We start from the raw sequence: 14,724 nt of genomic DNA, 5'->3' as shown, positions 1-14,724 counted from the left end.
CGTTCATCGTGATTAACTTTGGAGGCTGGGTATGTCCTCCAGACATGATGCTCTTGTAGAAAAGAAGTTTTGGAGTTCTTGCTATCTAACTGCTTTCAGAGCCTGAGGTAGTACTTTTTTTTTTTTTTTCTTTTGATACTTGTATTCGTCTGCTTCTGCTGCGTAACAAACAACCAAAATAAATATCTCACTAGCAATCAGCAGTCAGCCTTTGTCTCTTGCTCGTGGGTCTGCACACTGGCAGAGACAGCTCTGTGAATCATCTGAAACAACTCTTCTTCAGCCAGTGGGTCAAGTGCTGGTCTTCCCCACGTGTCGCATTCTGGGACCCAGACCAAAGGGACTTTGGCTCCCTGGGGCGTGTTTTTCTCATCATAGGAGGAAGGTGGGTCCTCCCAGAAGGGCAAGCAGAAACATACAATGCCCCTAACGGCCTAGGTAGGCTTGGCAAAGGTACCCTGCTATTTCTGTCCATGTTCCATTCACTGATGAAAATTACACGGCCAAGGCCAACTTTAATAGAACAAACACTCCCCCAATGGAGGCAGAGAAGGAAAGAAAGGAAATTTGTGTTGGAAAATGATCCAGATCCACTGTAGTAGTCAAGTAGCAATTCCAAAAGCTCGTTTTAAGTCAATTATTTGGCAAGCAAATTATGTTTTTTTGCAGAAACAACACTATTACGCAAGAGTTTGAAATTAATTCTCAAAATAGCCAGTTGCTCTGTTGAAGTAGAGCAATAACAAGACTCAAGCACTTTTTCTAACAATATTTCTGTAGGACAAAGTGTGTTACAACCTCCAGCTTGAGATTCTCACACACAGGCCCCGCTGTAGGCTAAGGATTTCTCCTCTCTGCCACGCTCCCAGCTCTAAGCCATCAGTGTCGTGTGGGAACAGGGCTTCCTCCCAGATGATCCTCTAGGGATGTCTCTATCTTGGACATATTTCCACAACTTTTTTTTTCCTTCTTTCCTATGTCCTGGGAATTAAACTAGCAACTTCCTTTTCTAGTGCCACTACATAATTTTCTCCTTCTTGGACTCTGGGAAGAGAGAACTCCAGCTCAAGAATTTTGCCCCTGCTTTCCTGTCCTTTGAGAATTCAGCCCTTGTAAAGCTTTTCTCAAGATGTTTATTGCTATTAGAGACAGTAGAACAAGCTCCTTCCTCTGTTTGTTGTTTGGACCTAATTTTCAGAAGACAGGTTGGCATCCATGGACTGGTAGGGAGCTCAGGATAAATAAGATTTTGGGGGACCCAAAAATTCGCTTGACGTTAAGTGTAGAATTTTCTGTTTGTACTTTTCTAGGTCAGTTGTATTCAGCAGAGTTTTAGGAGTCGCTAATCCAATCAGGACTGTGAAAGACTCAAGGGCTCAGATTAAATGGAAGAGGTCTACATAATTGTGATGATGTTAAAGCTAGATTACATACAGCAGGGGTCCCCAGCCTCTGGGCCACGGACCAGTACCTGCTGTCAGGTCAATGGTAGCATTAGATTAAAAATAAAGTGAAACTGAAGTCACTCAGTCATGTCCAACTCTTTGTGACCCCATGGACTGTAGCCTATCAGGCTCCTCCATCCATGGGATTTTCCAGGCAAGAGTGCTGGAGTGGATTGCCATTTCCTTCTCCAAGATTAAAAATAAAGTGCACCATAAATGTAATTCCCTTGAATTGTCCCCAAACCATCCCACCCCACCCCCGTCCATGGAAAAACTGTCTTCCACGAAACCAGTCCCTGGTGCCAAAAGGGTTGAGGACCACTGACGTGGAAGACTGAAATTCAGAGGCATTTCAGACCCCAGCCCACTTCAGCGGACACTGCCACAAGGATGGAGGAGCTGGCATAGCTTCTCTGCTCCTGGGAGCTCCTGGGGCGGTGGTGTGGACAGGTGGGGTGTTACTCATCGCTAGTTAGTGCTGACCACCTGCTGGGCATGCTGGAGGAGTTGCTAGAAGGAGAGGAGGAGGATCTGAAGAACAGGATTGCCTGGCGTTGGAGTGCAAATGGAACTGAAATTAGAGGAATGTTAATAACTAATTGATTGTGTACTAGCAGCTTAGGAAGACAGATAGCTGCTTTCCTCCTTTCACCTTCTACCTGCACTTGGTCAGCAGCCTGAAATAGGGTTTAGTGACTTGAATTGAATGTAATGGTCTCCCTGCACGGCCACTGCTAGCCCCTATGGCACCTTGACATGAATTAGAAGGAAAGCACAGCCCTAGGGTGGGGTACATGACTTGCTAGTGGATCGGGATAATCAGGGTCTAGGTTCAGCCCTTACTTGTTGCCCCTCCACTGGCCCTGTGTTCAGTAATTAGCCTTACACCTGAACAAGGCAACCCCTTTCCATTTCCCGCTCATGGATAAAACTTGAGCAGAGTGAAAAGTCAGGGTGAAGACTGACTATGGCACCAAGTTTGCTAGCATCAGAAAAATCACTTCCCTAACTTAGGTTATATGTATACTGTAATAAGGGCTTCCCAGGTGGCTCAGTGGTAAAGAATCTGGCTGCCAAGCAGGAGACCTGGGTTCAATCCCTGGTTCGGGAAGATCCCCATCCCTGGGTTGAGAAGATCCCCTGGAGAAGGGAATGGCAACCCACTCCAGTATCCTTCCCAGGAAATCCCATGGACTGAGGAGCTTGGCGGGCTACAGTCACACAGAGTCACACAGAACTTAGCAACTACACCAGCACCACCACGTGCTGTAAGAATAATATGATTGAGTTGGAAAGATATCTGGGTAGCTAACAGTCCACAAGCAACCCAAAAGGTGTTGCCTTTTGAAGCAAAAGGAGAAGAGGGCAGCAGAGGATGAAATGGTTGGATAGCATCACCGACTCAATGGACATGAATCTGAGCAAGCTCCAGGAGATAGTGAAGGACAGGGAAGCCTGGTGTGCTACAGTCCATGGGTCGCAGAGTCGGACACAACTTATCAACTCCACAACAACATAAGATGAGTGCTCTCTGCGTCGTCGTATTTAGTGTCCCTGAAAGTAGATATCCATTCTCATTATGCATGCTAGGTTGCTTCAGTTGTGCCCAACCCTCTGAGACGCTGGGGCCTGTAGCCTGCCAGACTCCTCTGTCCATGGGGTTCTCCAGTCAGGAATACTGGAGTGGGTTGCCAAGCCCTCCTCGTAATACATGACAGTGAATAGATACGTAACTATGTAAGCACATGGACGAGTTTTATGTCACTGTTATTTTTTCTCCATCACAGAAGTGCTTGACATTTAATCCAGCCAAAAGAATATCAGCATACAGTGCCCTGTCTCACCCATACTTCCACGATCTGGAGAGGCGCAAGGAAAACCTGGATTCCCACCTGCCGCCCAGCCAGAACAGCTCGGAAATGAATACCGCTTAACCTGCCTTGAGCTGATCATCCGGAGAACCTCCTTGGTGGCTGAGGGGTCCCCCGAGGAAGCCTTGCAGAGCTGTTGAGGATCACTGGCTGGAGACCTTCTAGCTGCTGTCTTCCGGATGGGCTCTGCTTCTCCGAGGAAACCACCTCGTTTACTGTTTTGAAATCAATGCAAGAGTGATTGCAGCTTTATGTCCATTCGTTTGTTTGTTTGTCTGTTTGTTTCAAGAACCTGGAAAAATTCCAGAAGAGAAGCTGCTGACCCATTGTGCTGCCGTTTCATTTTTTTTCTGATCTTGAATGCTGCCAGTGTGAAGTGAGCAACCTGGGCACAGCTGAGTGAGATTGTACATGTGATCTCTCTGTAGCTGCTGGGGCCTGATCTGGTACTTCTGAGGGAGTGTGTGTGCATGCGCGCGCGTGTGTGATTCTTGATCTCTTAAAAAGTGTTACTTTCTGTAAACAAGAAGAAGAGTTAAATTTTAAAGACTCAAAAGTGACCGCTAAATAACAGGTGTCTGTTGACTAAAGGAGATCCACCAAAATGGGCTTCTCAAATTAGAAAATTGAGCCTGTGTCCTTAGCATTTCTTTTCTGGTCAAAAGCAGTCAATTCACTAGTAGTAAAGGGTTCACCATCTAGGTGAAGTTTTATACACACAACAAAAAGAAAAAATAATTCTAGTATCTTTTAAGAAACCTGTTTCTGAAAGCACATGTTCTATTTACTCTTCAAAAAGCTGCATTTACTCCTTGTCATTTTAACCTGTATAGTATGCTTGATTGTTTCTTTTAAAGAATACCCTTATAAGCTTGCTGTAGATTTAGGGAGTGTACCTCAGCAAGGTAAAATTGTCAAAAAAAAAAGTAGAGAAAGCCTTTATTTCCTGGTTTGGAATTTATTTCTTTTTTTGGTTTTTGTTGTTACTTTGTTTTGGTTTTGATTTTAGGAATTTTCAGGAACTGTTTGCTTTTTGAGTTGGGAGGATAGTTCTCTGACTAGAGGCAGGAATGCCATGGAAGTTCTCCTCCACCTTTTACACTGTACTCCTGCAGTGCACTGCCTGATTTGCAAAGTGTACATCTTTATCTGTCCCTCAGCGTGTCTAATGTATTCCACTAGCCTTACACAGTTCATGACCGACCGCGCAGGCTGTTCTCATGCATCTCCTCCTTTCTTCTTCAATGAACCTTTCATCAGTAGTTTGATTCCGATGATGGCTTTTGGCTCCAATTCCACGATCCTAACAGAATCTCATGTGTTCTCCCCCTACTGCAATCTTCCTGGCGTTTACTGTTGTTACCTAGGCAGTGAGCAGGAGACTGGTTCTTCTCCACCACTGAGATGTAGATTGCTTTAAAGTGTTCCTTAGTGTTTTGCATTGTTATAGACTATATTGTCAGTGTAGTATCTGAGGGAACGTCCTGAACTATTTTTTAGGAATGTGTATTTACTCTGTAAAATTACCTATTCTCCATCCACCAGGCTGTGCTTGCTTCTAGTGCCCTACGCACATTCCCCGCTCCCTGCAGAGCCAGCCTGACCTGGGCATTGTGAACAGCTTTACCGTTCCTCTTGCCATTTTTCTCTGCAGTACTTTATATCCCATGCCATCTCTGCCGTCTGCATAGGTAGTGCTCAGTTGGCTCTAGTAACCAGAAGACACAGAGATGAAGTATCCTTTGGTAAGTTTTAGCTCCCTTGGCTTTCCAATTCATGTTTTGCGTGTATGCAACAGTTAGGCCATGTTTAGCATTAGGGTCTTCAAAGAATGGACGTTGCTTCTCTCAGAAGGAAATGTTCTATATGCTGTTCATGCATAATCAGGCCTTTCCGAGTTCTCCATTACTTAATATTGTATACGACTATCTTGAACAAGAGAAAAATTAGGAGACTTTTCTCTTTGAGAGATTTCTGGGTCGGGACCCATTCTTTTCTAATATATATGTATTGTTTAATATTGTTCTAATTCAATAACTTTAAGAGCAGGAAAATTTTTGCTAAAGCAAGCTACGAATGAGGAGATGGGCCATAAGAATGCTTTTTCCAGTCTTCCCTGTGACAGCATCGATTATGTTTTGTCATCACTGTAAATGCTTGAGATATAATGGACCCAGAACATTCGAGGCAAATGCACTTGTGGTCCCTCCAGATAAGTGGGGGGGACCACAGATAAATGAGTTCTGCCTTTCCTTTGGGGGTCAAAATAATAAAGACCAGGGGCCTGGAAATTGAATTTTAAAACACTGCACTGATCCATCAGGAGTTTTTCAGTGAGTATCCATGGTTAGAGTGAACATAACTTGGGTTTTGGCTTTTGCAAAAATTTTTCATAAATTCACTCAAGAAAAATGCAGCTGTTCTAAACTGGAATTTTTCAGCATTCTTTAGCATTTTAAACACGTAGAAAGTTCAATTTTTATTTCCAACATATGCTCCTGATTCATTTATTGGTGGCGTTTATCAAGAAAACTTCAAGCACGAACATTTAGATACTTGCCAAATTACCCTGTGAGAGGCAGAGTGAGAGGGCTTTTCGTCCTCTGTGAACTCGTTAAAGAGTCTGTCCCCAGCTCCTCCATCCTGGTGGCTGTTGCACTTGAGTGATTACTTTTTTGTTTTCTGTCTCTCACATCCGGCTCACCACTTCTGAGACACAGATCCCACACATGCACCTTTGCCATTAGGGCACTTTGAATCATAGAGCAGAACACAAGCTTACTGAATGCGGCTTATTCTTCTGTGACATATGGTTTCAGACGTCTTTGCCAAAAGCTAGGCAGTGATTAGCTGAAAAGGTCATATTGCTCCAGGGTTACACTGAAGCCGCTTATAGCACTAAGAAACAGGATGACAGACTTGAAATCACATTTGAATTTCTTACTAGGATTGGGACAAGAATATTTGCCCGATCGTTTCTGTGTATTTCGATCTAGCGGCCCACGCATGGGAAACTGCTGTGCCAGGGTGGACTTGTAACAACCTACATGTAAAGAGTCCATTTAAGCATCATAAGCTCTCACCTGGCAAAGGTAATAAGGCTGTACCCTTATAATCTTAAAAGCACAATCCCCAAGAGCTTGTCAGAACCCAGTGCACTGGAGCCTCCCACTTGGCCTCCCCCTTTGAAGTGGATGGGAACTCAAGGAGTGGAGAACCTGTTTTGGAAGGAAGCTCCAGGCCATTTTAGCCCCCTGTGTTCTCATGCTTTTCTCTCAGGAAACACACATTTTGAATGACTGACTTTTCACTTAGCCTCAGGTGACTTATACTAAAAATAGTTCAAAATATTCACCTGATTCTCAGCCTCTTCATTTTGAGTAAAAATGAAAATTTCAGAATGCATGGGATGTTACTATCTTAAATAAAGCACAGATCTTTTAATGGAGAAATTTATGATATGACTCTAGAATGTGATACTATCCATCCTGGTGAGAAAAAAACTTAAATATGACCAAACTTTTGAGTCTTAAATAGTGGATTTAAATTGAGTTTTTAACTAACTATGGCTACTTCTCTTAAACAGGGGTACCTATAAAAGTCAGTAATGACAATTCTTATTCCTTAATAGAAATTAAATCATGTATGCTTCCTAATATCATAAACATACCAAAATTCTTCTCTAAAGAATTGCTTCTCTTTTTAAGTGACTTTACTATAATTTTTATGATAAGCACATGAGAGTGTCTCATTTTCCAAAAACAGGCCAATGTTGCATAGGTAGGTGTAGGAAAGAATAATGTTGAAAGTTAATAAGCCACTGTAGTTACTTAATTGTGTTAGTGCAATTTCTTGGAACGGAAATAATTGAATATTATATATTCCAGATATTGATAGAATTCAAAAGAATGCTTAAAGACATAAAATAGTGTGTTTATAAAAATAAAGATGCGATTATTTCTAAATTTTTTAAAAACCAGAAGATACTAGGCAGTGGCTAGAGGAAATTCTGGAGAAAATGAAGGTATTCAAAGAAGGATAGTTTCAAAGTTATGTGTATTTTATTTAAAGTCACCTGGCGGCTATGAACGTGATATGGTCAAAAACAAATATTATGGAAAAGCCATTCCAAACAGTTATCATTTCAAAGGTTGAGCTAAGCAAGCTAAACCACCCCTATTCCTTCCACATTTCATGGGAAGAAGCAGCCACGTGAAGCTACTCTTGTGCAAGCCTGAAAATGTTCGTTGTTAAAAACAATAAATTTTGTAAAGGTACGTGTTTCCTATGCCACCAAGATTTTTGAAAACTTGTGAAACCTAAACCGTTTATCATGTGCGTTCAGTACATACAGACACATGATGAGGAAGATAATTACATGTTCCTTCCCTACAGTGGAAAAACTTCAGGCTCCCATAAACCTGCCAAGCAAGTCCCCAGATAACTGGCAGTGGTGTCTCCCTCAAAGGCATAAGCAGATAGTATTTCCACTTTTTTCTCAATGTAATTTTCAACCTGGTTTTATTACACACCTATATCTCAAGCATTTCTAGTTTGTCCTTTTTCAGAAAATAAACCAAAAATATTCCTTTGGCCTTATCCATCTTTTGACCTTTGTTAACAACAAAAAATGGAGAAAGAGGAGGGGTCTGATTTTTCAAGTGTTTTCCTCAGTTGTTTTTGTTTTTTAAATGAAGTGCAAGCCAGCTTTTTAAATGTGTTCTATTTCTTAGCATTCCCTGAGAGTTAATTGAGATAAAAGGATGGACATCCATCAATATATTTTATGTTTTCTTAATAACTGGTGCTCTGGCCTTTGAGAATATAACAAGACTCTACTGAAAATAAACACAGTTTTGTTTCCAGCTATCTAGTTAAATACTAGCACAGCAATTTGAAGTCAAAATGTTAGGAAAGGGAAGTGATTTTTCTTTCACATGTCTGTTTTTAAATTCACATTGTCCTAAGGGATGGCCTTTCTTGTTTTATTCTAGTGTATTCCACAAGGTGGCACTTTGAAGGGGGGTATGGAATCTGAGTGACGCCTCTAACTTTATTTTTCTGCATATGTTTAACTTTTGCCTAGCACTTGTTTTTCAGGATGATTCATAGTCCTCACAATGTTCTATAACTTAGATATTTTAACTGTCAGCTAAGTTCTGAACAGTTGTCTGCAAGTACATTGTTCTTGAGGATGCATAAGACACCCATTTTGATTATTTAAGTGTATGATGAAAGCCTAGTTGTTCATTTGTTCATGAAACATTTTTTGAGGTAACTCATTACCTCACATTTCCACGTCCAGAAATTAGAAAGTTGGACAGGCTTATTACTCAACAGGCAACACTCATCTGTGAATAGGATAGTGTTGTTAGGAGTGTAAGACTCCTCCAGAGGCGTCAGGCACAATATGTATATCCCATGTCAGCTGCTTTCCCATTGCCCTGGTGGCCATTACACCATCCAATTTAAAAACCCTAACTAAAAAAATCAGATGAAGACACTGTTTAAGTGACACATCAGCTACTAAATAGACCAAATTATTTTTTCAAAGATCTGCTATGCTGAAACAGAGCCCTAAAATACTAAAAGACCTGCAAATTTGTATAGTCACAAGTGTAAATTCACAAGATATTCTAATTTTTAAACATTTTCTTTAAGCCTAAGAGCTAATAACTTAGGAGTATATCTACATTAAGTGATGTCTCCGTTTGTGAAGTGCCTTGGCAACTTCATGTTATAAAAATATATGTTTTCATAGACTTTTGTTTTAACTCACAGATCTGCTCAGACACCATTATCCACCTGATGATTTTAGTCAATTTGAGAAGTCATTTTCTTCTGTAGTGTCACTGAAATTTAGAAGGAAGGAAATTACATTATTTTTCCAGCCTTCCCTTAGCAGAACCCAGCGGAAGGCCGTTAGTTCCTTCTGAGTGGCAGAAACTCCATAGTCCCTGCTTCACTTTTCTCCGGAGCAGCCAGCTGGCTAGTCTCAGTAATTTATACTGAATCAAAATACCGCACTCATTAGGTGCTGTCAAATCTTCGGCCTGTCCATCTTCTTAAAATCCCATTGAAGAAGATTCCAGTTTAAGTCCCTCAGTGGAAGGCCGAATTCAAACCTCCAGTCTGTTATCATTTGGGCCAGTCCGAACCCTATTTACTTCTGTTCAAAACCTCCCTCCCACCGAAAAAGCCTTCCCGTGCGCTGCACCGTCGCCCCGCCCCTTTGGCCGTAGAGTGTCAGTGGGCGGGGCTGACCGAGACCCGCCCACCGCTCACCTATTCGTACCTGATGTTGATGTACAGACCCGGCAGGATACTGTCCGAGGTCCGTGTGCCCTGCTGCTGTCTCAGAGGCATCTGTTCTGCAGTCTTAGGAAGTAAAATGTCCCTAGAGGCAAACGATGTCTTCTGTGCATAAATAAGTACAACACAATTCTCCGAAAGTTCGGGTATAAAGAGATGCTACTCTATCAAGCTATCTACCAGGCATCTCTCAAGCTCTAAGCTCTGCTTTTTTTTTTTTTTTTTCCTTCCTAAAAGAAGATGTATAATTACAGGAAAGATTTTTTTATTTTTTTATTTTCTATCATTCTACATATATGATGGCAAAAGATATGCCTGGAAAAGTTTTGTTTGGAAAACTTATTTTCTGCTTCATCCTCGGTTGGCAAAAGCTCCTAACTCTTTAGTTTCAAACTTTTTCTTTCTCCTTTTTCTTTGTCAGGTAAATAAAGGTATGTGAGCAAATTATGTTATGTAGGAAGGAGACTCTTCTGTTTGGAGGAACCTTTGATGTGAATTGTTTTGTCAAACAACCCCTTCCCTATTTAAGGAGTTTGGGTTGTCAAATGTAGTTTTTCTTAAAGGGGACACATAACTGCATAATGCTGTAAAGAACTATGATTGTAGCACTAATCAGCAAGCGTAAAGCCACAAGTTATATCATTTCTAACTCTGTGGTTTCTAGCCAAACCCATTGAAGTGCTTAGGTTACAGTCCTGAAGAGACCCTTCATACCCTTACTTGAAAGTTTCTAATCTTAAGTTTTATTAAATGCAATAATATGTATTAACTAGCAATATTTGTGTGATCACCAGCAACTCTGAATTTGACCTTGAAGTCTCTGGATAAGGAAAATAGATCCCAGCAGTAATACATACCTTGAACCCTCTGCCCCCACCAAGTATATTGTATATCTTGCCATTTTGGTCCTGTGTTTGCAAGAAATGTATACGGGAATATTTTAATTCCTTAACTTACTTTGTATTCATTTTATTTTTCTATGACCAGTGATAAGTCTGTTAGTTAGCACATGGAATGAATAGCATCAGCTACTCCTAGGATCAGCACTTAACACGGTGGGAAATTTTTATTCCAAGTTGTTCTACATTTGCATAAATTATTTCTATTATTGTTCATGTATATTATTTATTTCAGTCACACTAGGCCTGTGAAAGTGCAACAGAAGGCAGACTGCATTAGGATTTGCATTTAATGCTCATTATCATGGTCTTGATGGAACTAAGAAAATTAAAATTAAGACTAAGCCCCCAAGTAAGCTGCATGCATTTTAACATGATTAGTAGAATTTAAGTCTATAGAGATAGTATTTTTTGTGTCTAGGTGTTTTATAAGTGTGTAAAGGAATTAAAGCAAAGGACTTTGTAGTTGTTCTCTTGTCAAGTATGCATATATTATGGTGTGAAATACAGCAAAAATTAAAACTGCAGATAGCAAAGCATCAAATAAGGCCTTCAGTTAGAAACTGTGCCAAGTGGTCATCATAATAGATGGCAGGTAGAGACAGATGCCTGGTTGGCGCTTCCACTTAGCTGGCAGAGAGAAGAAGCACCTCCCCCCCCCAACTAGATCTGTGCCCTCGCAGGTGTTGGGTACAGTAGGGGGAACAGGTAGCCCTGTTGAAAGGAGACCAGTGTGTGAGTTTTCTGTAGAAGCAGAACTGCCAACCTGTGCCATGAGGCTTCCAGAACGTGCCAGATGGGAGAAGTCCAAGGTTGTGTGCTTCAAGCAAGGTGGTTTTGTAGAGAAGCACTGCAGTCTGGTCACTGAAGCAAAGAAGGGCTGCGGGTACATTGTCAACAATGGGATCTTAACCACCAACAGTCCCTAACACATCAAAAGCGTGTTGCATGTCTGCTATTTTAAGTTTTGACCTGAGGGTTACAAGGCAAGTGTTTTGTATAGAAGAGCAGTATGTGTTAAGAAAAGCACAATGTCGGTTCCCATAGAGTGCAGAGTAGGACTAGAGGATTTTATAGGCTTATCATTTCTGAGATGTGTTAAAAAAAAAAAAAAAAAAAGCACGTTTTCACCTTAAAATGTATTGGTGTTTCTGCACTCCTATAGGGCCTAGTTAAAAGTTTCTTTTAGATTTCAGCAAGGCTGTTGCAGCCAGGGAGTTATTGTTTGCTTTTTTTTTTTTTTTACTTATTTTTATAATAGAAGATGTTTTTAAAGTAGAAGAAAATCTTAATTAGGGCTTCTGACTTGTTGGTTTCTGTGTTTGAAATCACGGTTCTGGAGATGTGGGGATTGCACATGCGCATGTCAGATACTAACTGAGGCTGTGTGCGCCAGCCCAGGAGAACAGAGGCTCCACCAGCTTTTGTATCCTTTCCTCGCTCCCTCGGAAGTGCTCCCTGCCCCCTTCCTGACCTATCCATCTGCTGCCCCTCATCCTCCTCTGCTGTACTTTGGGGTCAGGGACGTGACGAGAGATGCTTTAAGCATCCTAGGTATGCCTGTTCAGGCTTGGCCACCATCCCTATGGCCATAGTTCTCAAGAGAAAGTTCCTGGTGCTGAACACAGAGAACAGTCAGGACACCAATCACAAATGCCTTCTAGCCTCTTCGTATGGATCTTGATTTTTAAACCCAGTCATTCTACAGAGCATTCCGTTTCTGCTGTGGTGCAAATAGAAAAACTAACCCAAGAATATAAAGCACATTCCATCCAGGCTGCTGTTTTCTGTCCATCTACAGGCTGTCCTTTCACTGTATTTCTTCATACTTGAAACTCATTCTGCTATTTTAGTATCAGGTACAGACGTATAAGGGTGCATGTTCCTTAAAGGTGCAAAACAACTCTCATTCCGTTTGCTCATGTTGCTACAGAATGCTCTGTTTCGGTGCTTTGGGTTCAGCAGGTCAGAGAAGCAGTGCAGAAACTCACTGCCGGGGACACAGTTTTACACGAATGTTGGCAGGTGGCTTTGTGGTAGATATGACTTCCACTCTTCTCTCTATCCACAAGATGGAGAGTTCCCACACTGGTCAGGCAGGCTCACCGGGGTGGCCTTCCTCACAGGGTCCACAAGCCCTGTGCTCTCCCCAGGTGTGGGTGCAGCGCACCTCTCCAAAAGCAGGGGCCTGCCTACATACCCAGGTCACTTAGTCCTCAAAGAGAAATGACCTCGGGTGTAGACAGGAGAATGGAAAGAGCCGTCTCACTCTATAGGCCAACCTCGTAGAAAGCCCTCCTGAGGCAAAAAAAAAAAAAAAACAGAAAAGATAGAAAAGGAAAAAAAAGAGAAAGCCAATCTGTAAAATTACCCTCCTCCTAGTGCCCTGAGCTGAGTGATTTTGCTTCCTTCCTTTTAGCTAGATGAAAATATAGGTCAGTTTAACTAGACTCTTCCTTCCGGAAGAGGAAAATAGAAAAGTAGGTATTTGTGTCATGTGAGATATGGAATCCAAGGACCACCAAAACTTACATTAAATACCCCCGTTGCTAGCAATCTGTTCCAAATGAGCTCAAGTAAGTGGTGCATGATGACCCGGGTTGCTGAGGGCAAAGGTAGGTCTCCTAGCTCTTACTCTTAAGACTTGTTTGGAGAGGAACTACCAGTGGTGACTGAAGCGATGGAATGTGTCGGAAAATTCAGAGGGTTACAGATCAAGAATCCTTTGGAAACTGGATGTCTTACTGGGTGCTAGAATGCAAATTTAGGTATTTATTGTCAGGTAATGGAATTCATTGTTTTTTAAGAATTGGTGTTGAAATGTCATTGTCCAGTTCATTGTTTTCACTTATGCACAAGCTGAATTGAGGCAAAAAGAGACAATAGTTTGTATATTTGTCATATCTTTTGTATTTCTTACAATAAAACTCTTGGTAGCAAATAAAAATAATAAAAACAGCAATTTTGACCTGCTTTCTGGGAGATGAATTATTATTCTAGTTATTTTTCTTTTTGCTTAAATGTAAATGTAATCCTTGTGAGTAAGGTAACATAATTGGAAGTTTTAGCCGAATATGTTTCAAATTTTTAAGAGGCTCCTTTTTAGGCTTCAAATGTGAAAAAAGTAGCTACTCATTGAACTTAAAATTTCCATAACACATACTTAGTAAGCTCTTACTAGTCGACTGTGGTAATCACTGAAGACCCAAAAATAAGTAAAGCATGAGCAGTCCTTTCTGAAACTTCCAGACTGAGACTATGAAAAAGGTTTGTGTAACCAACTGCTGATAACCTGGGGAGGAACAAATATTTCACATTGGAAATGTTGCTTGCACCTGCGTGCGTGTGCGCTCAGACCTGTCCAGCTCTGCAACCCCATGGACTGTAGCCCGCCAGGCTCCTCTGTCCATGGAATTTTCCAGGCAAAAACACTGAAGTGGGTTGCCATTTCCTCCTGCAGAGAATCTTCCCAGACCAGGAATCAAACCTACATTTCCTGCATTGGCAGGCAGATTCTTTACCACCAAGTCACCTGGGAAGCAGAAATGGTGCCTGAGTGGACTGACAATAAAAGTTAATGCTGGTCAGTCACGCAAGGAGAAATATTTTGTGTCTGCAGTGGCCTGCAGTTATGAAATAGCAGATGGGAAAAGGCAGGAGATTGGTGAGGCTGCACCTGGAGCGGTGGCTTTTAAGCTTTTGGATCATAACCTATGGAAAGAAATATAATGGAAGAGTATGGCTGGTGTGCACTCACACACGTATACACACACAGACATGCACTGGAAACATTCCACAAAATGATACTGTGTGTCCCACACAGGTTTTCTTATGATCCTCCACAATAAGAAAAAAATACTGGTGGAAAGCCACAAATTCACTTCATATAACTCCACCGATAGGCCATGACTCAATGATTTAAAACTGTAAGGGGGAGGGGAGTGAGGTCCAGAAGAGCTTAATATGCCATGTAAAGGAGTTTGGAACCGCTGAAGGATTTTACAGAGGGAGACAATTTCTGCTAATGTGTGCCCATTTTTGTTTGACTTACATACTAGATCAGAGCGATAGATGTAGCAGCTCCTGAGATGCTACGGGCAAAGCAAAAGTGGGACTATAGTCGCTGTCCGATACTTATATTCCCGTCTTTGTGTCCAATATCAGGTATTTTAAGATTAGTCCTCCAGAATTCCTTGG

The 14,724-nt window shown here is 41.6% G+C and overlaps 1 protein-coding gene across 5 annotated transcripts in view; it reads left to right on the top strand.

The window, feature by feature from the left end:
- Positions 1–13,500, top strand: part of CDK6 (cyclin dependent kinase 6) — a 261,465-nt gene extending 247,965 nt beyond the window's left edge. For all 5 annotated transcript variants that reach the window (XM_061413439.1, XM_061413440.1, XM_061413441.1 and 2 more), the window contains one exon: positions 3,233–13,500. In XM_061413439.1, the coding sequence (XP_061269423.1) occupies positions 3,233–3,379 (147 nt within the window). In that variant the 3' untranslated portion in view covers positions 3,380–13,500. The remainder of the gene's footprint in view (positions 1–3,232) is intronic.
- The last annotated feature ends 1,224 nt before the right edge of the window (positions 13,501–14,724 follow it).

This window comes from Bos javanicus, chromosome 4 (assembly GCF_032452875.1).
Source record: "Bos javanicus breed banteng chromosome 4, ARS-OSU_banteng_1.0, whole genome shotgun sequence".
Classification (NCBI taxonomy): Eukaryota; Metazoa; Chordata; class Mammalia; order Artiodactyla; family Bovidae; genus Bos; species Bos javanicus.
This window is presented reverse-complemented; position numbering and strand designations above follow the sequence as displayed.